This window comes from Melospiza melodia, chromosome 1, assembly GCF_035770615.1.
Source record: "Melospiza melodia melodia isolate bMelMel2 chromosome 1, bMelMel2.pri, whole genome shotgun sequence".
In the NCBI taxonomy this organism is placed as follows: Eukaryota; Metazoa; Chordata; class Aves; order Passeriformes; family Passerellidae; genus Melospiza; species Melospiza melodia.
In genome coordinates, this window is record NC_086194.1 from 11316061 (window position 1) to 11339050 (window position 22990).

At 38.1% G+C, this 22990-nt stretch overlaps 1 protein-coding gene across 3 annotated transcripts in view; it reads left to right on the forward strand.

Annotated features, from left to right (window-relative positions):
- The window catches only part of WDR37 (WD repeat domain 37), a 44596-nt gene that overhangs the window by 16902 nt on the left and 4704 nt on the right, over nt 1-22990 (forward strand). For all 3 annotated transcript variants that reach the window (XM_063148183.1, XM_063148193.1, XM_063148201.1), the window contains 8 exons: nt 2225-2360; nt 3712-3783; nt 5722-5766; nt 7450-7526; nt 9261-9498; nt 10031-10172; nt 21054-21188; nt 22507-22621. In XM_063148183.1, the coding sequence (XP_063004253.1) occupies nt 2225-2360; nt 3712-3783; nt 5722-5766; nt 7450-7526; nt 9261-9498; nt 10031-10172; nt 21054-21188; nt 22507-22621 (960 nt within the window). The remainder of the gene's footprint in view (nt 1-2224; nt 2361-3711; nt 3784-5721; nt 5767-7449; nt 7527-9260; nt 9499-10030; nt 10173-21053; nt 21189-22506; nt 22622-22990) is intronic.

The window sequence follows — 22990 nt, forward strand, 5'->3', positions numbered from 1 at the left end:
GAAGGAAGTACATGAAACTGTATCAATTTAAGAAAGAGGACAAGCAAAGCTGAAACACACTCAGGATGTGCTTGGTCATTTATTTGTGTATGATGATCTACAGAAGTTACTTCAGAAATTTTCTGCACTACAGAGACCTCTTTTTAGCAAGTTGCATGTTCTTTAAATATTTCCTTTCCTGGCTTGGGACATTGTTTATGTGTGTTTAGCAAAGCAGGAAGTAGTCCAAGTCCTGTCTAGTTTATCCAGTTACTGGTATGTGAGGTGAAGGGCAGCAAAAAAGGAAAGGAAAAAAAAGCTTGGAAAAAGTGTGTGTTGAGTAAATATCTGTGTCAGGATGTTTAATGTTGGATAGTGTTCTTGAACTCCTCTGTGAGTTAGTTAAAGACTGCTAATACCTCAGAAGGAGTTTTACATCCTTGCCATTAAATGATCAGTGAAACCACTGTCCATCAGTTTTGGAAATTCTGTGTTTGTTGATGGGTAGGGTTTAGCTTCTCCTAGAAAACTTTTGTGTGGGTGTTTGACTCAACATTAGAAAGACAGAATAGAATGCAAGTACAGGCTGAGTTGGAAAATACCAAGTTTGGAGCTTGAGCTGAGTGCTGTATTAGTCCTTTCCTGTTAGTACTTAATTCAGCTGTTCCACTTCTCATACATGAGTCCATTCAATTTGAGGACTGTATTCAAAGTTGTATCTGTAGGATGGTGTTCAAAATTGAGGAAATTCTGCAGTATGGTTGAACTAATAATCTTTACCATTAGCCTATTTTCTTTTCATTGCATCTGTAATGACTGCTCCTTCTGCTGCTGTGAAACCAAAATGCATATTAGCTGATAATTTGGAATTCAAATAGGGCATTATCATTTCGTCATTGGAGAGTTGACATGCTAAGGGTTTGGAATGCTCTTGCAGATTTTCTTCTAGCTCTAAAAATCTTTTTTGAAGTAATTTGCTTTAATGGCATACTTAAGACCTTCTATTTTAATACCAGAAACTAATGGGATTTAACCATAGTTTATTGTATCCGAAATGTAGACTTAATTAACTTTCTAACTTTTGCTAAGCTGTAGATAAGTCTTAATGTGATTTGTGTTGATGTATTTAAAGGTTTTGATTTAACTGGTCAAATACCTGCCTGTAATTCCATGCTGAGGAAAACACTGATAAATTGAAGTTGTCTTTTTGTTTCAGTTTAACAAAGCTTTTGCGATAGTCTTTCTCAAAGAAGAGTTAGGAGCTTCAAGACTCATAGGGTAAAAATAGGGTATTGGTAATGGTGGTCTTAACTTTTTAAAGCCATCTTTCATGACTCTTGGTTTCAATTGTCTCTGGAAGTGTTCAGCAAGAGAAACGTTTTTTTTTTTTTTTAATATTGCGCTTCCTTTATCTGAAAATGCAGAATTTCTGCCATTTGCATCCTTTCTGTAGATGCTGAGTGTTTTGAGCATTCCTGCACTGTAGTGACTTGTAGTTTTACTGTTTTACTACACTTTTCTTCCTTTTGTTTGATATTACTTATGCACGTAGTAATTTGGATTTAATGAGCCTTCTCTGTTTTTCCCCTAGTAGCTTCACTTTGAGGGAGCATGCTTATCAAATGTTTAGATGAGTTTGACATCTATTTTTAAAAGCTTCATTACACAAATAAACAGGCATATGCTCTCAGGTTGATGTTTGATTTGATTAGCTTCATGTAGTTTTAAAGAAAAGCAGCAGTGAGTGTTTTAAATTGGAATGTTTCTGGGTTTTACTAGAGTTATATAATAAATACATTTTTTTTCAAAGTCATTATACTGGCTAGCAGGGACTGTCTGAGTAACCAGATGTACTTGTTTGGGAACAGCAAGGAAAGTTTTAAGGTCTTTTGCTGGGTTTGCTCTTCTCCTTTTTTATTCCATTAAAATCCTTACCCAGACTGAATGAGAAATGCACTCTGCAACTGTACAACTCCTTATTCCAATAAGATTGCATTATTGTAGTACAGAATAGTTTGTCTTGCATTCTGTAAAAGGGCTGCTGTTGAAAAAGAAAAAAAAAAAAGAGAGGTATGTTTGCATCCAAACTCACTTTCCTACCATCAGTTGTCACATTTTTGACAGTAGTGATTTGTCAGAATATTGAAGAACCATGGAAAAGTTAATATCTATTTTTATCTGTGAGATAATTACCTAATCTTGCATCGATGTGGAAAAAAAAATGTTGGTGTCTCTGCTATTTCAGATTGTATCCAGTTTTAAAACTACAACATCAAGGGCAATCTGTCAGCTGGTAAAGGAATATGTTGGCCACAGGGATGGTATTTGGGATGTCAGTGTCGCGAAAACTCAGCCAGTGGTGTTGGGAACTGCATCTGCTGGTAAAGTTTTGTATTGCATGAATATTTAGAAAATTCTGGTTAAGTCCCTAAGCTATAGCAAATACAGATCCAAAGCATACTCAAAAACTGAGCTTCACACTGAAAGAGTCCTTTTAAAGAAGTTCTGCAGCTGAAAAATTCTTAAAATTGGAACTTCCTTTCCCTTAGAAGGTTCAAGCATGCTTGTTGGTCTTCCTCAAGTGTGTGCCAGTCACTTCCATGCAGGTCACACTCTCCCTAGTCAGCTCTGGCATGTTGGGGGGGGTGGGTGGGTGGGATGGGGAGCTGCTTGCTTGAGGAGGCCTGTGGCACAGAATTCCATATGGCTGGATACAGAGATCCCTGCAGGTTTTCTGTCCTAACATTGTTTAGTCTTTGTTTTATAGAAGCTGTACATGTGGTCATAGTTGGCATATTCTTGTATTCTTGCATTCTGTCTTTTGCCTCAGGACACTGGGGCAGCTAAATATCTTAATTTTCATTCCTATTTAGTTTATTAGATTTATTCCTTCCACTTGAGGGGGTACAAGTACTAATGAACAAGTCACTAAATCTATTATAGTCCAAAAATCAATGTAGAGACTTGTATAGTTTTGGAAAATTATTAAGAAAATAAATAATAACCAGATAGAATCAGTCAATTTGAAGTGACATTCTTTTGAAGCTGAAGGTATTGACTAAACTTTAATATTTATGGACCAGAAATCTCTGCTGCTTGAACTGAACTGTTACAACTTTTATGTGCCTGCTGAGGGGAAACATTTTGTCTTTGCGTGGGACATCATGTCTTTGTCCTGATTTAACCTAGAAGCCTCCTGGAAATTCTCCAATTCAGCTTTAAGGTTCTACCCACTTAAATACTGAAATTAATTATTTATTTTTGGGTGTGGCAGGATAAAGGAGTGGCATTTGGAGTGATTTCCTTTTTAAATTAATTTTTTTAGTGCTCTGCAGTGACCTGTGTGCATTTGGGATTTCCATGCAGGAAGTAAATAGATTGTGCATAGAATTCCTGTTTGTAGTGGCTGCCTTTTTCACCATGGAGTGCTTTCTCTTTTTTTTTTTTTTTGTCCCTGAGTCTCATGATACACAGCTGGAGCATTATACAGAATTTGCCTTTCAATTTGCCCTGCTACAAATTAATCTGATTAGGACAGCACCTTTACTTTTTGGGGGAGTTGTGTACCATGATAAGAAAATATTTTGTATATAAAGTGGTAGTCAAGAGTTCTACATTTAAAATCTATTTCATATGGTATGTGCTACAGTGGAAGTTAACTTGTTTGTTGAAAGGGTAAAAATGAAAAACATATGTTTTTAACTATTTACAGCTGCTTTTTAATCTTTGTAGATCACACTGCATTGCTGTGGAGCATAGAAACAGGGAAGTGCCTTGTCAAGTATGTAGGGCATGTTGGCTCAGGTAAGATAAGGGCATGTTGTGAAAACTGGGAACAGAGCTTGGGAGGGGGAAATGTGTTTTGGCCAGCTACAGAAATGTTTATTGTGGTTTCACTTGCAGCTTTGCCAACATCATTAAAAAGTCAGTTGTGAAGTTCCACTAATTTTCATACAGAGAACGTTTTGTAATATGATTCTTTATTGGAGAGGCACATTAAGAGAGTTCTGCAAATGCTAAATGAATAAACAAGTCCATATAAAGAAATTTACAGGCACAGTTACGACACTCAGAAGTGAAATGTCATAACTCATTGTGGTCTTGTGCATGTGGAGAACAAAAGGAGCTTATATAATCAGAAATTAGCTGTCTTGCAGGATCTCTGTTATATTTGGGTTAGAACTACAGATGCTAGGTGAATATCTTTTTATGCTTCTTTTTTAAGATGCCATTTGCTGCATAATGCAAAGATCATGTTTTTAAGACAGTTAATTAAATATAGGTATTTTTCTTTCTTTATACCAGTATGAATATTGTGCAAACTGTTTTTTAAACCCCTCTTTGGGTGGGGAGGTGCAGTGCAGTGAGTGTCTTTGATGTTAATTTTTGGTGTCCAATTTGACAGGAACTTGATTAACACCCTTCTGCCTCTTAATGAGTTAGAATACAGGATTTTATAGACCAAAACTGGAGAGGTTTTCCATAGCTTTAACTTGCTGTTGTGACCTGAGCACTTGAGTGATCATACCCTGGGAAAGTGAGGAACCCAGTTATTGACCAGGATTGTTTGGTTAAATAACTCAGCACATCACACGAACTTCATGGCAAGGGTAGAAATAGAATTAAATTCTCTAGAACTGCTTCAGCTGTGAGTTGTACTTTTGCTTCCTGCTACATGACTTCTAGCTCCTGCAGCACAAAGATAAATGCATAGGAACAACTGGTAACATTTTAATGCATTGAGATATCTCAGGTTGTTTGCTGCATGGACCTCTAAGTTCTATAAAGTCATGTTTGAAAACTTCACTCACTTGAACTTTCATGCTGGTAGTTTTCTTTAAAAATTGATGTTTGGATAACTATGAAAATAAGAAGTTCTAACCTGCATTTAAACAATTGTGTTTAAACAACTGTGTTTGAACAACAATGAAAGATAAATTGTATTGTATGTACATTTTATATAACTATATACACCTATAAATTATAATAGAAAGAATATATTTTTTATGTAATAAAACCTTTTTTGTTTGACAGTTGATTTGAAGTGGTGCAAAGGTGTTGGGTGCCAGCAGCTGGTGCACCATAAAGTTGGTTCAGTTTAAGGAGTATTTTTTAGACTCATTACACCATGCTCTCCCAACAACATATGCATATATTTTACTTGTAAAACGGATGGAAATGAGTTCTAAGTTCTGTTTTGAATGAATTCTCTGAAATGAAATAAAGAGCTTTGTTAGTTGATAGAATTCTTGTAGGACATCCTGTTTTGATTACATATGGTTGCAGGATTGAAATCTGATTTGTGTTACTTGCATCAGGTTTTCAGGAATTTGTTCTTGCAATGCTGAGTAATAAGCAGGATGTTGATGGTAACATACAGGAAGTTTTCATTGAGTTAGAAATAATTATGAATACTTAAATTGTCTTTATGGAAATCCAGGGTGTTATCCCCTGTCAGTTTGCATTTGATTTGAATGTGGTTTGTCTGTCCTCTCTAACATGAACCACATGTATTAGATTCAGGAAATAGCTTGCTAGAAAATTGTGTTTTATGTAGCTGCTTTCAATTGTTTCAATTGTAGCTGCTTCCCTTGATACTACACTTTCATATCACCTTAAAGATGACTACCAAAAATTGCTGAAAAGTTAAGACTACTTGATTTTTCAATGCTTTTGATGATAAAATATTGTGAAACAATTCTTTTAGTATACTAACTTAAAACTTTGCTTTGTTTCATGCAGTAAACTCCATAAAGTTTCATCCCACTGAGCAAGTGGCTCTTACAGGTATGTAAAGTTTTTTCATATGTTAAGTATGTTAATATTGATGGAAAATAAGTGTAATTTGCTAGTTTGTTCTAGTTTTAACCTCTCTCCCTATTGCTTGTCAGCATCCTTGTTGATTGAATTATTTTTACATTTGAAGGCATAACAAATCAGAGCTAGATCTTGCCATCTGTGTTTTTCATGTCATGTTGTCATTTGTGCTTGTCTGCTCCAAACCAGACACTTAGAATCATATATCAGGTGAATGTTCTGGAATTCATCCCAGAGTACTCAAAGAACTAGTGGGTGTTATGGCAGGATTTCTCCTGATTACCTACCAAAGTTCTTGGGAGTCTGGAGAGGTCTCTTCTGACAAGTATTACTCCAATATTGCAAAAAGGATGTGAGGAAAGACCAGTGGAACTACAGACCTGTTAATCCAATCTCAGTTCCTGAAAAAATTATGGAGATTTTACTGGGTACTGCTGAGAGGCATTTAATGAATAATGCAGTCATCAGGCACTGTCAGCATGGGTTCACAAAAGGAAGGTTCTGTTTAATTAATTTGACATCCTTCTAGGATAAAGTCACCTTCCTTGTGGGTGAAGATGTGGTGGATTAAGTTTTTCTGGTTTTTAGTAAGGGTTTTGGTGCTGTCCTTCTGCCTTGTTCTGGACAAGTTGCCCAGCTGTGGGATGAGCTGGTTCATGGTGTGCTGTGTGGCCAGCTGGCTGAAGAAAGAGCTCAGAGGGTTGCAGTAAATGGGGCTGTGTCTGCCTGGCAAAGGATGACCAGTGCTGTTCCTCAGGAATCAATGCTAGGGCCAGTCCTGTTCTATAGATTTATCAGTGACTTGGATGCAGGAGTTGAATGCATCATTACCAAGTTTGTTGGTGATACCAAACTGGGAGGTGCTGCTGATTCTCATGAGGGACAGGAGGCCTTTCAGAGAGATCCAAATAAGTGAGAGCACTGTTATCCCATTAATGGGATGAAATTTAACAAGTTTCAATGCCAGATGCTGCAGCTAAAACAGAGTAATGTTGAGCACAAGTATAAATTTGGAGAGGAGTGGCTGGAGAGCAGTTCTAATCCTGCAAGATTAGAACATGTTTGTTCTGACCATAGCAAGGGCAATCTTGAGTTTGTCCTTAGTTAATAATGAATAAGTCTATTTTAAAACAGATGGAGTTAAAATCACATGGTGCCTTCTGAGCCTGTAAACTGCCACTAGTTAAGCTGGGTTCTTTAAAGCAGAAGAGGAATAGCTTCACACTTGCTATTTTGGATTTCTCATTAAAACCATGATGAAAAAGCATTTAATGGAAGAAATCACTGAATAAAGAGCCCCAGGATTTTGAGCAACAGTAAATGAATATCTGGTGATGTATTAAATGCCTTCTTCAAATGCTACATACTGAGCAGGGGTGAGACTCACATTCTGCTGTGTAATACTCAAGTGCATATTTCACTGTAGGAGTGATTAATTTGGTAGCTGCCTATATCTTGCATAATGACTTATGTTTTAGATGTTGAGACTTGCTTACCATAAAGTCATACTGGTTTCTGTTACAAAAAGGTACAACTTAGACAGTATTGCTAAATGTAATATTAAAGCCTGTTTTTATTGCCCATGGAAATATTCTTACTTATTCTCTTTCCTTTTTTTTTTTTTTTTTTTTTTGCTTCTCTTCCTGTGTACAGCATCTGGAGACCAGACAGCTCACATCTGGAGATACATAGTACAGTTGCCTACACCTCAGCCAACTGCAGACTCCAATGTAAGCAATCAGCTTGCTGCCACTGAACTAATTGCCAGCAATTTCATCAGATACAGGTTTTATCATAAGACTGAATGTTAAATTTACACATAATTAAAAAACTACATGATTTCAGGAGTGCCAAAGGTGGGATTTTGAGGTTTTAGTTTATCAGCTGTATTTCAGCTTTTCTTTGAAAATAGACTCCCTCATGATTTCAAAAGCATTTGGTGCAGAATAGAATTTACAGCTTCAAGTAGACAAATTGACGTTTTGTACAAGGTAGTAAATGTGTAAATGAACTGCAAATGAACAGTCAAATAACTTCTTTTTTGTAATAATGAAGTTCTTTTTAAACTGGTTACATTTTTGTAGCATAACTTAATGAGAAGCCTGTATTAGCTGTAGTTGCTGTGGATTGAAAGCTGATGGTAAAGACTTCTAATTTTGGCATTTATTTGAGTCTTCATTGATTTCTAATCAGTCCTTGCCAGCACACATCTCACTGTCTGATTTTGTTGTCCCCAGGGCTTTTAGTCAGTATTTAATTTAAAGTATAAACCTGTTAAATGCTTATTTTACTTAAAAGCACCCTTACTAAATTGTGAAGAAAACATAGTTTATAGCATGAGCTTCTCAGTAGGCTAAGTAGGGGCAAGAGTTGACTGTGTAAAAAGGGACAGATTTCTGAAGGGAAAATGTTCGATTCAGTGTATTTGATTTGGCATCTCCATTCTCAAAGAAAATACAAATGTTATCTTTTCCACCCCCAGGTAACATAAAAGAAAGATGTTTTTGTCTTGTGCAAGTGTAAAAGGAGTTCAGAGAATGATGTTTAGTGATGAGCAAAAGAATTTATTTTGTGTCCTGTTTACATCAGCCCTGCATGATGACTGTGTATTGACCAACAGACAAATATTGCTGTAATGATTTGATTTTTGATGAATAAAAATATGTCTGTAAATTATTGTCTTCCCAAAGATTAACATAATTAGTGTCTTGTTAGATGCTTCCTACCTCTAAAAATTGAAAGGAGAAAAGTCCCTTGGAATTGTGCTGCAATGAAACTCTAGGTTAATACACTTACCAGATAGTAAAGGGGACTGATACTCAGAGCTAAAGAATTTGGAGGAGATTTTAAAATTAAGTAGAAACATAGAATTATTTAGATTGGAAAAAATCTCTTAAGATCATCAAGTCCATCTGTTAATCCAGCACTGTCACAAACCCTCCACTACACCATGTCCTTAAGGGTGATATCTACACATTATTTAAATACGTGCAGGGATGTTGATTTCACCATTTCCCTGGCTTGATAACCTTTTTGGTGAAGAAATTTCTCCTAATATCCAGTCTAAACATGCCCTGGTGCAACTTGAGGACACTTCCTCTTGTCTTATCACTTGTTCCTTGGGAGGAGAGACTGACACTCCCTGGCTGCACTGTCCTTTCAGGGAGTTGTAGAGAGCAATGAGGTCTCACCTGAGCCTTCTTTTCTCCAGGCTGAGCACCTCCAGTTCCCTCAGCTGCACATCAGCAAGTTGTTAAAAGGAGTTATGAAAACTGCATTTAACTTACTGGTTATATTCCTTCAACTAAGTTTGTGATAGTGAGTACTGGAATAGGCAGTGTGCAGCAGAATTAATTTTCCCACATTCACATTAAGGGGATTGGGAAGCATTTACACTGCAAAATGTAACTTAGAGACATTCCTTCCCTTTTACTCTACACCTTTTTTCCCCTTGCATTTTACAGCAAGTGTCTGGAGAAGATGAAGTTGAAATCTCAGATAAAGATGAACCTGATGGAGATGGAGATGGTTCCAGTGATTGCCCCACTGTCAGAGCCCCACTGACCTCACTGAAAAGCCACCAAGGAGTGGTCATAGCAGCTGACTGGCTTGTTGGGGGGAAGCAAGCTGTGACAGCATCCTGGGACAGGACAGCAAATCTGTATGATGTAGAGACTTCGGAACTTGTCCATTCTCTTACAGGTATTTGTTCACTTGCAAAAAAAAAAAAAATTAAATTGGTGGTTTGTTTTTATATGAGGGATTATTCCTAGATACTAAAACACTGAGAAAAGAAAGTTGTTTCTCTGGAGCAGGATGCGTGTACCATCTGCTCAGTGTTGTAATAGTTTTTGAAATTGCAAATTTGTAATTGAAATTGTAAATCCTCTGAGCATGAATTTGTTTTCTTTTAAGCTTATGATTTAACCTGTGAAAAAACAGTTGTTCAAATTGAATGTACCTGAATTTTAGCTCTTGCAAAAGGCTTTTATTGTGTTCATGGTGTGCTAAGCAGCAATAACCTACACTACTGGATGTGAAATAAGTAGTGTGGGTTTTGCCTTCAAATACATTTCCAAACTTTTAGAGCAGTAACAGGATTAAAGTTCAGAATGACCATTACTCCTTTCTGTTTGGGAAAAAGAGAAAAAATCATCAGCATGTCATTCCAAGTGTATGTGGAAGTGAAAAGTGTTATTTTCATGACCTGACACGTTGCGATGTGTGGCTGTAGGGCACGACCAGGAGCTCACGCATTGCTGCACGCATCCCACGCAGCGCCTCGTGGTCACATCGTCCCGCGACACCACCTTCCGCCTGTGGGACTTCAGAGATCCTTCTATCCATTCTGTGAATGTCTTTCAGGGCCACACTGAGTAAGTGACAGCTCCTTCACAGGTTTTCCTAAAGTTTGAAAATTTGCAAATCTGCCCAGAACTGTTCCTGTGTGCATTTTGAGGTGCTGAGTTCATTCCTGTTTTGTGAGACTGATTTTCACAAAAACCCCCAGTTGTCCTTCAAATGTAGCACAGCAGTACATAATTTCCAAAACAGCAGCCAGGGCTCTTGGTGTGCTATTGCTCATATGGTAAGTCTTGATAAAAATTGTTACAATTAAAGGTGATTTTAGGGTATGAGGTTCTTTTTGGCATTGGTTATGCTTGCAGTTTGAGGTTATTGCTGTAATGCAGTGGATCTGGCAGATTGCCTCTGCTTGTCTTGGTACTGACTGTGGAGTAAAGGTTACTCCTTTGAAACCAGTGCATACAAAAGGATTAATTTTTACTCTTGAAAGCTTCTAATTTTTGCATAAAATAAGAAATAAAAGTACAGGCACTGATTGCCATGTTCTGTCAAAACAGTGATTCTGATGTAACATTTTTAGTTACCGGTTTGGGCTTAATGTTGTTACACTGACTACTATTTAATATGGATAAACGTAGTACTGAGAATCTGTGTTCTGGTGTTCACTTAACTTTCTGGTTTTGGAGCTCTGATACATGGAAAATGCAGGTGTAACTTGGAAATACTTTACCCAAGGAAGCAAATCTTTTCTTGACTTGTGAATGTGTGAGCTTGACTGTTTCAGAAAAAAATTCACCTCCTTTCTTCAGAATAAAATATGATTGTTAGTCCTAGCTCAAAATACAAACCCCAAGTATTTATTCACATTTTTTTGTTAATTGTGTAATTTACATTATGATTGAGTTGCAGTACCCTCTGTTTAATTTTCTCATAGCCTACATATAACCAAAAACCTCTTTAACCCCATCTGCCCTGGACTCCTGAGCTTGATAAATTACTTGGTGCTTCACAATCATCCTGTATAAGTGGCCATCTTCTCCTGATCAAGCAGTAACCCTGATTTTGTGGCCTACATCCTAGAATTGTTTCATCTCATCACTTTTGTATTCTTCTATCACTTTTCCTAGAATGCTGTATAAAGTTGTAAGGTTTTGTATCCATCGGTGCTTGCATTTTCCCCCAAGCTGATTAACTGCTTTGTCTCAGGATGTTTTTTTCAGAGAAATGACCAAGACTGACACTTGTGTTTTCCCATATATTTGCTGAGACCAAATGATGTTGACCTTGGGTGTTGGTGCATACTATAAAAACTGTTAGCTGGTGTTTTGGCTTCTATTGCTGCGACCTATAAACTAGCACAAAGTTCATTTTTTGGGAATGGATTAGATCTTGTGCAACCTCTTCAGTCACTCTTACTCTAGCTTTTAATCATCTTTATATTTGTGTTTGTCTTCTGTATCAGCTGTCTCTGTTTTGTACCTTGAATGTATGAGTTTTTAGTATTGGCATAGGCTTTTTCACCAAATACACCCTAAATTTGACAGTCTCAAAAGTGATTTTACTTTTCAGTGGCCAGGCCTGTTGAGGCTTTCATTTGTGGAAGGGGTAATTCTGTTACAGAAGGTGTTTCACTGGTGAATGCAGACTGACCAGAGATGGGGGGGGGTTTGATATTTTTACAGTTGAGACATACTTTAAGGAATTTTATTTTTGTTCTTTTATTGTACCATCTGCTGGCAAAATATTTTTAAATTACCCTCTAATCAACACTGCAACAATCTCTTGACATTAAGCAGCATAGAAGAAACTTTTTTTTCCCTTTTCTGAATGTCTGTTTGAATAACTTGCCAAGTATTTAGTATTTTGATAGGCCCTTGGCATCACTTCTGTAAATTGGATGTTACAGTTGTTAACACTGATGATTTAAAGTCCTCAACCATAAGTTTTAACACCCTCTGGCTGAATAGTATCTGAGGAGTCTGGCGCTCACAGAGCAGCTATTTTTTCACCAGATCAACTCCTAATGCGCTATGCCAATATAATGAGATGCCAAACATCTCAATCCCGAGGCCAGCATTCCGTGTTTGTTGTGTCATACGCCCAAAATCTCGTCCCAGCCGTGCCTTCCTCCCGGCGCGGATCCGCGCTGCCGCCGCTCACCAGCAGGTGGCAGCACCGGCCCGAGGCAGCGCCTTTAATTGGCCTTAATGAGGACACCGGGGCTGCGGCTCCTTGTCGTGTGAAACCAAAACTGACGCTGATGTGCTGAGAGAATAAAGAATCCTGTTACAAGCAGAGTGTAGAAAGCTTTTATAGAGTTAATTGATGTCAAAAAATGAAGAGTTGCAGTGTGTTGTCCTGTATGTCAAAGTGATGATATGTCATCATCTGTGAGAAATTATTTATATCTTAAATCACCTTTAAATCAATGAGAAATCACCTTTCATTGTAGTGTCTGAACATAGCTTTATTATAAGCAGAATGTTTCTTATCATTTACTACTAAGGCAATTTAAGAAAATAAATTATCTTCCAGTAAGGGCAGAAGGAATCATTGAGATCAACCTGTCTGTCTTGAGCTTGCATTGATAACTGTTTTGAATTAAGAGGTAGTTTTATAATTGCCAACTGTATGTTAGGTTGCTCCAATAGTAAAGATTTCAACTTACCTCTTGGCAAATTCTGTAAGTTGCTTGTTTAACTTCCCTTGTAAACAAGCAACTTACAGAATTTGTGCCTCCCTAGTCGCCATAGCTTCAGATTCATCTTACAGTTTTTTAACTTCAAGATCTTTGTTTCTTATGTTAATTATGGAAATTTCCTGTATTTTCTTCTTGTATTTTCTGTTCTTATTTACAAGTCACCTAATTTGCCTCAAAGTGTGTTTTCAAGTATATTTTGACATTTATAGACTAAGTATAGTACATTGATAATACTTTTGCCCTTTGAGTCTGCATTCAGCTGGGGTCTTTCAAAGTTGTATCTTACCAGGGAAGTTTCCAGTTCTGTAAACATTACTTGTTTACATTTTTCATATATATATATATATATATGTGTGTGTGTGTTTGTGTATGAATATGACTGTTTCAGTTCAATAAATGACTTATTTGCCTGTGCCCTACTCACATAGCAGTAGAAGTACCTTGTCACTTACTGCTTTAGATCTGCCATGCCCCCAGCTCATCTCACTTATTCTCTGATGAAAAAAATATGAAATGGTGTGGAAATAAGACTGATGTTTGCTTAAATATAAATATTTGTTATTGTCCGGTTCTGTATGTGCACCATTAGGAATTAGTCTTGCTAGTGCTGTGAATCCCTGGTCACATCCCCACATGAAGAGTTTAACAGAGCCCTGGGAAAAGATTACATTTATGTTATTTTCCAGGCACTAACTTGTGGCCTTTAACTAAATTGATCTCCCGAGTTAAAGCCTCCAAAAATCATACTGGTGGCTCATATTCCAATATCTTTTTTCCAGCAGATATTGCTTTCAAATACGTGGATTGATAATAACAGCTGTTCTCCTATTGAGAAATTATTCATTTAAGAGGTTATTGATGAGAGCTCTTTAAACTGAACTAAGGTTTTGTTCTGTGGAGTAAAATGGTTCTGGCATCTCCATGGCAGTTTTCATTCCACTTCACTTGTGCCTTCCTTTGCTGACACCTGCACAGCCCATCTTGTCCCAGCTGTGAAGGCCTTGCTTTTCCCAGCACAGTGGTCTAGTTGAGTAACTCTGCTGTTGACATGCTCTTGAATATCTGCTTGATGAGTTTTTCTGTCCCTTTAAGCACCCTGCATGTGCTGGGGTGTGTCTTGATGTGTGGAGCCTTCTAAAATGTTAATGCTGGAAATGTTTACCATTTGTAGCTTAAAAAAAATCTTAGTCTATACAGGTCTAGCCAGTACTTTACAGATTTTATACATTTGTTCTGACAGTTTAGTAACACAGGAAATAAATTAATCCCCTATGGGCAACAGAATGTTTATGAGATAGTGGATTCACATACTGTGTTTAAACTACAGCTTTTGCTATACATTTGAAGCATACTGATGCTTATATGCAGCTGAAAAATTACTTGGTAAATAATACAGGGTTTTGTTTTCTTTAATGACTGTCAGAGGTACACAGTGGTTGGGGACATTGCTCTTGAAACGCTTGAAAAAAATATGCAGGGCTTCCAAGTCTGTACTTGCAAATACCATCCTTCAAGGAATAAAGTGGTATCTTCAGAAGCAGCTTTGGGTTGCTACTCTTGAGTGAATATCCTTTGGTAATGCTTTTTGATTGTTCAGTAGTTATGCACCACTTTGCCATGGCAATTGAATGCATTTTAGGCTTTAAGAACCGCCATAAATTGGAGTGGGTACTTTTGTCCTAGCCCAAAAAAAAAAGAAGAAAAAGTTTGTTTACTACTTTACAAACTTACTAAATTGGCTAAATTGGGCCAGTGCATCAAGCATGAATGTGTGTTAGCTGTGGAATCTGTATGAGTGTTACTTTCTGGGCAAACTCAGGAAAAAAATTGCTGATTGTGGATCTTATGTGATTTCTTACAAAGAGCTTAGAGCTCTTTTGGGCTGCAGCATATTCCATCTCCTCTCACTCTGCTTGTATGGCTCTAAGAGACCAGAAGGGAAAGTTCCTGTTCATTTGCTGCCTGTATGTCTCTGAATGTGGCAGCTGAATGGTGAGTTGTGCTTCATCCTGAGAACTTGGAAATTAGAGAATTGCAAATATGTCTTGTTTCAACTTTATGTTTTCCAACTCCTATGCTTGCTGAAGAATCTGCATTAAAAAATACAAAAATTACTAAGCAGCTGCTGATTAGGATGCTGGGCTGAATTCTGACATTTAGTGAATTGAGAGTTAATGTCAAAATGGCATTCTGTTTCAGGAGAACAGTAATTGCTTTAGTTTTTGTGGGCACTTGGGTTTGCCAAGGTCATTTGGCTTTCTCAGATTCTTGGGCCTGCAAGATTTAATTCTCATATCTTATTTGGGTCTGTTTTGTATATATTGTTCTTGAAAGAGCAAGTCATGGCAGGGGGAGAAGTGCCTCTTCTCCAGGCAGTGATGGCATTGGACATCCCTGTTGGAAGCAGTCTTATTCTAGATATGCCCAATATTACAAGGCCACTGCTAGGTATTCTTGTTCAACCACACTTTCTTGGTGAAGTTAAAGCATGTGTAGATGTAGTCCTAAAAGTGCAGACTTTGCACCTTTGACTAAATTGGGCTTTCAGTTAAAACCTTTTGTGCCAAACAAAGTGTAACCAGTTGGATGCTATCAGTGGTGTTTGATGAGTCTAACACATCTGTTCTTTTCAAGATAGTCCTGTTCTTGCTTCAGTTATTAATGACTTTAGTGATGCTTTGTCTACCATTTTTCTGTTGTTTCTCATCAAAGAATGCCTTAGGCATTACCCATGTGTGGATATCTCAATCTAGCTTATCTAAGAAATGCAAAATTTTTGTGATGAAACATTCAGTTTTCTTCCCAAGCCTCACTGATTACCTAGATGGTTCTGATATTGCTATTAATATTCCTGCCTTGTTTTGTGTGCTGAGGGACATTTTCCTCTTGCATTTCATTGAAAAAAGGCTCCAAACTTGCATTTCACACACTGTTTTGATCCTACATTTTCATGTTGAATATTCTTTAAACGAAGATTATGGCCTGGGCTCAAAGCTCTAGGGTTAGCTTTTTTGAAATGCTTCTGTTGCTTCTGGACATTTTTACAAAACCTTTTGGTTTACTTTTACTATATAGGTGTAACAGACCATGATGAGAATTCAGTGGTTTTCTTAGACTTGTTAGCAGCCTTAATACTGATAGCTCAGGGATCCAGCTTTGAATGTGCCTCACTTCCCTTGCTGAGGGCTTCTTCATAGGTCTATTTCAGGACTGACTAGGGCCAGCATGTTTTACATGCCTTCAGCCCATCCAAGCCACCACTTCTTGTTCCCTTGCTCAACTCGAATTCCCAGTTTTCTCTTGTAACATTCCCCCAACCTGCTACTGGCATGGAGTTATCAAAGTGTCACTCTCTGCAGCTCCCTGAAAGGAGGTTGTAGCCAGGTCGGTCTCTTCTCCCAGGCAGCCAGTGGCAGGACAAGAGGAAATGGTCTCAAGCTGCTAGGGGAGGTTTAGGTTGGACGTTAGGAGGAATTTGTTCACAGAAAGGGTGATTAGACATTGGAATGGGCTGCCCAGGGAGGTGGTGAAGTCATGGTCCCTGGAGGTGTTTAAGGAAAGACTGGATGTGGCACTCAGTGCCATGGTCTGGTTGACACAGGGGCGTTCGATCACAGGGTGGACTCGATGATCTCTGAGGTCTTTTCCAACCTAAATGGTTCTGTGCTTCTGTAATTCCTTCATGGTTTGCTCCTGCCATTTCTTAAGTTGCAGGAAAAAGCTCTGCTGATATTTGGAGATAAATCCACAGACAGCCTTTGGGAATGATGTGGGTAGCTCTTGCTGGAATTGAGTATTTTTAGCATATCTGAAACCTGAATGCACTCAAATGTGGGTGGGTTCCTTACCTGGGCCTCCTGTGGCCAGTGCCATCTCCTGTTGAGATGGGCGGTGGGGTTGTCCACATCTGGAGGTTTTAAACACAGTTCCTGGCTTCCCCTCAGGCTGCAGACTGCTTGATGTGAGGATATGCTTTGTTCCCCTAAAACAAAGGAAACTTGTGCAGAAAATGTGTTACCAAATTGAGCTTCCTTTAGGTTTTGTTTCTCAGTTTTACTAATAAAAATTAGAGGCATATTTGAGCCTTCAAATTTTGCTGGTTCCATACAACTGTAATTGTGTGTATTCAAGTTACCTTGAATAAATTCATTCTGAAAGCTCTGGTTTAGTCCATTTTCATCCCACACATGGATTTATACATGTAGATGCCTGTTTAAGTCTGTGAAAATGTGTTGCGTCCCAGTTTGATGGTAAATCCCAGTTTAAGTTGCAAATCAAAATGGAAAGAGCAGCGTTAACTTCTTTTTTGGTGCATTGCCAGCGAGAGTTCTGCATCAGCATTTCATGGTCCAACATTTTCCACGTTTTTTCTTTCCCCCCTTCCCCTATGTGTGAAATTTCAGCAGATTGTTATGCAAAGCAGTTTTCTGTCTCAGTGTGACTGGGAGACAGCTGTTGGGCCTAATGAGGAGTGCGAGCAGCGCAGCATTTCTGGTGATTGAGCCCCACGCGGGGAGCAGGATGGTGCAGGCCAGGCACTGGTGTGTGCTGGGGAAGTGCCGCGCTGTCAGCTGGAAGTACACGCTCGGCTGCTCCCTGTGACAAGATAAATGAGTTTTGCTGGGGTTTGGCGGAGGCTGAAGCTTTTTTGGAGAATAGTTGTAGCACACCAAACTCCCTGTGGGACCCACAGTTTGAAGTGTCATCAGACTGCTTCCTCTTTGCTTGTTTCTTTCTTTTTTTTTTCTTTAATGTCCTACAATACCTGTCATCTTTTTGAGTTATTAAAAATCTAATGTCTTCTAGCATTCAATTAACATGGGGGCTGATGATCTTTTGTTGACACTTTTTATTAATTTAGCCAAGGGGATGTTAACCAGAGTTTTATCTGGGTGAGAACAAACTGAAGATTAATATAAACAAAAATTAAATCTAGCCACATGAAATCAGAGGGAAAAGGCTTTTAATTTTTGTGATGTGGATGGGGTTATGGAAGCAATACTTTTGAAAGGTTATTTGTTTATTGGCTGATTCTGTTAAACTTCCTCCCACAGGCATTGTGTCCTTTTCTTCCTTCTCACTATTCCCCTTTAGTTGGGCCGAAATCCTGGTTTAGTTTATGTGTTGGAAGTGGCCTTTCTTCTTCTATTTTGTTTTAATTTAAAAAACCCAAATAAACACAAAACAAAAAAAAAGTTGCTGAGATGCATCTGTCATATTAAGAGATGCCCCAGTTGGAGTACCAGAGGAGACAGAATGTAATTTGTACTGCACAAGATCTGTGAGTGCAGCACTTGCTCGTGTTTTAGGTCTGTAGGGTTGAGCATGCTTTTGAATTTAGATGCATGTGATTTTTAAAAATATCAACTCATTATGTTCCACTTTAAAGTAAAAAAGAAAAAAAAACAAACCCAAAAACCTTTTTGTCTTGACTCTGGTGAATGAAGTGCTGATAACCCTCCCCAGAATTGTCAGGTTTGTGAGAATGATGATACTGTTTTGGCCTTTCTAGACTTAAAACTTCAAGCCTTGCAATCCTATTTTGAGAAGGAGATGTCTTTGAGAATTGAATTGTTTCCCTTAGAGGAGTCATGCTTTGTTTTTGTAAAGCATAGGGAATGTTATGCAGACGTCCATATGCTGTTTGCTCTGGAACTGGGACCAAAATTCTTGGTCATAAACACTAGGTTCAGTAAGAAGTGTTTTTATATTTAGCCATTAAATTCAAAGCTCCTTATGTAAAAGATTGTTTTCATAGTCCCATGTGCTTGCAGATAGTGCATCCCAACCTGCAGGGCCTTGCAGGGCTGAGCTGAGGGTGAATGGAGGGCTAAGGCCACTAAGCACCTTTAAAGTTGCCACTGAAAAGAGATCAGCAGCTTTCCCTTTGCATTTCTTTCTCTTGCCCTATTTCCAGAGAGCTACAGAAGAATTTGAATGGATTTTTATTTTATAAACTTTTGCTTGGTGTACGCAGTAATATCTGAACAGTTAAGCTGAAAGAGTAAGTTAAGCTGAAAAGGATTTTGTTATCTATTGAGAGTCTTTGGAGGAGCAGGAAGGATTGAGCTAACCTGGGGTTGGCATTCTGTTTTCCTGGCAATAGTTTTGAATGTTTTCATTTAAAAATGATAAATCTAAGGATTAGAGAACCTCATGTGGTCAAAGAAACTTAACCATGTTTGAAAGTGATAAATGATAAAGCAAAACCAATATGAGATCAAAGAAGCTGGAAAGCTCTTTAAAGTTTTGAAAAAAAACCACCCAAAAGTGGAGGGTTATTTTAAGACAGTTTCCCAATGTATTCCAACTGTAATTGGAATAAAATGTATGATGGGGAAAGAGATCAGATTTGTTTGTTGGCAGCAGAATACTAAAGCACAGTATATTCATTTTCCTGGAGATTTTCTATTACTTGAATTCTTTATGCTGTTGTGTGCTAGGAAGTCTCCCCATGTGTGTGGAAATTATGGAGATTGAATAGAAAATTTTAAACTTGTAAACTTTGCTTCAAATGTATTGCAGCAGTAGAGAGATTAGTAAAGGCCTGAATTTTTTTAATGAGCTTCTTAGTGTAAAGAACCAGTGAGAAGGGCGGATGTTGGTAAATTTAAAGGAGTTTGGGCTGGTAGGAGATAAGTTTGGTGGTAAGAACATGCCAGCTGTATTGTGCAGCAGCTTGACTGCAAGAGTGAGTTTTGTCCCCAAATAAGATGATGCCTGATGAAAGAGACTCGGCAGTTGTGGCCTTCATGTATGTTTTAACTTTTTGACTTTTTGTTCATAAAGTCCAGAAGATTATTCGAAGACCTCTTGGTTCTTTCTGTAATCATCTCCCTGGTGGCTTAGCTGCACTCTAATAATGTGTTAGGAAACTTGGTATCATGAAAAAAGTGGGCCTTCGTCCTAATTAAAACTTAATTTGGTGTCAATTTAAATTAAGAGGCTTGCATAAACTGGTCCATTGTGACCTGGCTTGTGCTAATCTTAATCAGCAGCTTGGATAGGACATGAATTCAAATTTCTGCAGAACAACTAAAGTGACAGTAACAACTGACAACTTAAATTAAAATTACTAAGTTCTAAGAAATTGATGTGCATGACCCAAGTTACAAGATAGGTCATTAAATCAAATCTGTAGAAACAGAATTGAGAAGCCTTCCCTAAAAATGCTTTGTTTAGTACATTATGTGGGCAGAAAATAACTGGCTTTGAGTTGGGAATTCACACAATTACAATGAAAATTGTAGTACAAAAGCTTTTAATTGGTTAATATGAAATAAAGGTAAAGTATTTAAAAATAATCATAGAATCATGAAAATTGCTTGAACCCAGAATATTGATGACATACTGTTATCTGAGGCTGTAAAATACAAAGATAATATAATTCTAAAATACAATTCTTTATAAAATAACTTCTGGAAGTAATATGTTGGACTTCAATTGCTAGAAATATTCTCATGAGTCTTTCTCTGACTGCCCTTGTGCATTTCTAGGCATGCTAGGTAAAATTTGAAGAACTGTATGCTTGTTCTTCTTACAGCTAATTGCCATTTTTTATCTGACTCTCAGACTTCAGCTGCTTGTGAAACAGGAGTAGAAATCACAACTATAGATTGCTAATTGCTGTAGCTATTGGTTGTGGAGCTACACTGGGGACTCTGTGTGTGGATTACAGCATGTTGAAGTGTTGTGTACAGAACAGCTTTAGCTACATCTTGGGTGTTTGGGGCCTCCTCAGTATCTGTGCAGTGAATGAAAATGTCTGGGATAGTTCTACAGAAATCTTTGGGTGGAAAGAAAAGCCTGGTTCCTGATCTAAAATCAAGTAAAAAAATTTGTGCTCTATGCTGCTAATTCAGCTGGGGTTGTGTGATAAACCTGCTGGACATTAGTGCAGAACTTCAAAAGTGAATTCAGGTCTCAAGACTGGGCCTGTTTAGCTTTTGTCAGAATCAGTGGAATATGAAAGATGCCTCCAGAGTAAGTCTCTACTGCTGGGCTCCTCTTAGCACTTGGGCCACTCAAGCCCTGTTCACCTTAAGTGTTGCAGCTTCTTTTAAGAATATTTTTTAATTCAAAAATAACTGCTTGGAATTTCAAAATTTCAGATTACTCTGCTTTAAAAAAAAAAGGCAAGCTACATGTGTTAAAGGAAGCACAGGAATAGAAAATAAAACTTTAAATCAGATGCTAGTTTAATAAAGAAGTTTAGAGTTTGACATCTTTGTCTTTGCTCCTGGTTGTTTAGCACTGTGACATCTGCAGTTTTCACTGTGGGAGACAACGTTGTTTCTGGTAGTGATGACCGTACAGTAAAAGTTTGGGATTTGAAAAACATGAGGAGTCCCATTGCAACCATCCGCACAGATTCTGCAATCAACAGGTGAGCAGATCTCTGGGTTACTGCTTTGCTTAATTCGTGCTTTCTTAATTCATTCTTAATTTCTTTCACATGTGGGAGTGGTTTAAAGCTGTGCCACAGAGGTTTAGATGGACATTTCTTTCCTGAGAGGGTGGTCAAACAGGTTTCCTGGAGAGGTGGTTGATACACCAAGCTTTCCAGTATTTATGAATTATTTGGCCAATACCCTTAATAACCTGCTTTAAGCTTTGGTCAGGCCTGAATTGGTGAGGTAGTTGGACTGGATGATTGTTGCAGGTACCTCTCAACTGAAATAGTCTATTCTATTAATTCACTGAATATACATCTATTTTTTGTCCCTGAAATTAAACTTGAGATTTATAAGAATTTGAAAAAGGTCTGAAATGGTTCTATAAAGTACAGGTGTGATCAACATTAATTTTTAGTAAGTACATTGCTTTTAAGAAATTTTCTATAAGAAAATGTGGATGTTAAGGCTGTTTGAGGATCTAGTACAATAGAAAATTGTTGGGAAGATAAAAGTCTGACAAGAAAGTCTCATAGCTATGTATGCTTGGCAGAAAGATTTTTAAATGTAGTGTGATGAAGGAATAGAGATGGAAGCAAGTTTTGATATAGAAGAAAAGAATTGCTGAGCCAGTATTACTGGATAACCAAGAAGGCAAGGGGTGTGTTAGTTAGAAGGGGTTTTATGACTTAGAGCAAAGGATAAACCTACCTCAAACAAGATGTTTTTACCAAGCAGAAAGATAGCACAGGCAAACAAGTCAGCAAAGTTGCAAGCAGGAAAAAAGTCTCAGAATTTTCCACTGCAAGAAAACTGAAAAACAACTTCTAGCTTAAACTGTAATGTACTAACTTTTAGTGATTGGAGAATAGTAAGATGAATATGGTAATTATAGTAGTGATGAGAGGCTATAGATAAAAGTTAAGGTATAGATTGGTTCTACTGTATTAAGGTTATCAGCAAAGGAAAGTATATAATGCAATATAATCAAAACCAAAGGGTCTCCAGGCCTGCCTGCAGCTGGAGCTGACAGCTGTAGGCACAGGCTCTGTCACCCATGACCCTGGGCTGCTGTAACCTCTTGGATAGAATAAACTGCATTTTGGAGAGCTGCCTGGAGTCCCACATCTCTCATTTCGGCTCTTGAAGAGAACACCTCAATGGTTCAATATTTATTTTCTCTTTCCATTTGTGACTTCTAGCCAGGAAAAATTCAGCTGCATCCCTTCCCGTGAGCTTAAATTTGTGCTGTCAGTTTCTAATTGCCAGGCCTGTTGTTTGCTCCCCACCTCCTTTGTCCCTTCTCTGCAGGATTAACGTGTGTGTTGGCCAGAGGATCATCGCCCTTCCCCACGACAACCGGCAGGTGCGGCTGTTCGACATGTCCGGGGTGCGGCTGGCGCGGCTGCCCCGCAGCAACAGACAGGTACCTGCAGGGCTGCCCCTCCCTGCCCCTGGCCCTCCTCAGGCAGGGTAAAACGGCATTTGGTCTGTCTGCCTTACAGCTGAGCAAATGCTGAGTGCCACTGTGTCACAGACATCTTTTATGAAAAATCCTTTCCTTAGGATTTTTCCTCCTGAGAAGCTGAGGCCTCAGGAACAAAATGTAAACAATGGTTATCTGCTGCTGTGGAATGCAACAGCTAGATCTGTGATTGGTCTCATAAAGTTGTTTCTAATTAATGGCCAATCACAGTCAGCTGTCTTGGACTGTCTGTCCGAGACACAAGCTTTTGTTATCATTCTTTCTTTTTCTATTCTTAGCTAGCCTTCTGATGAAATCCTTTCTTCTATT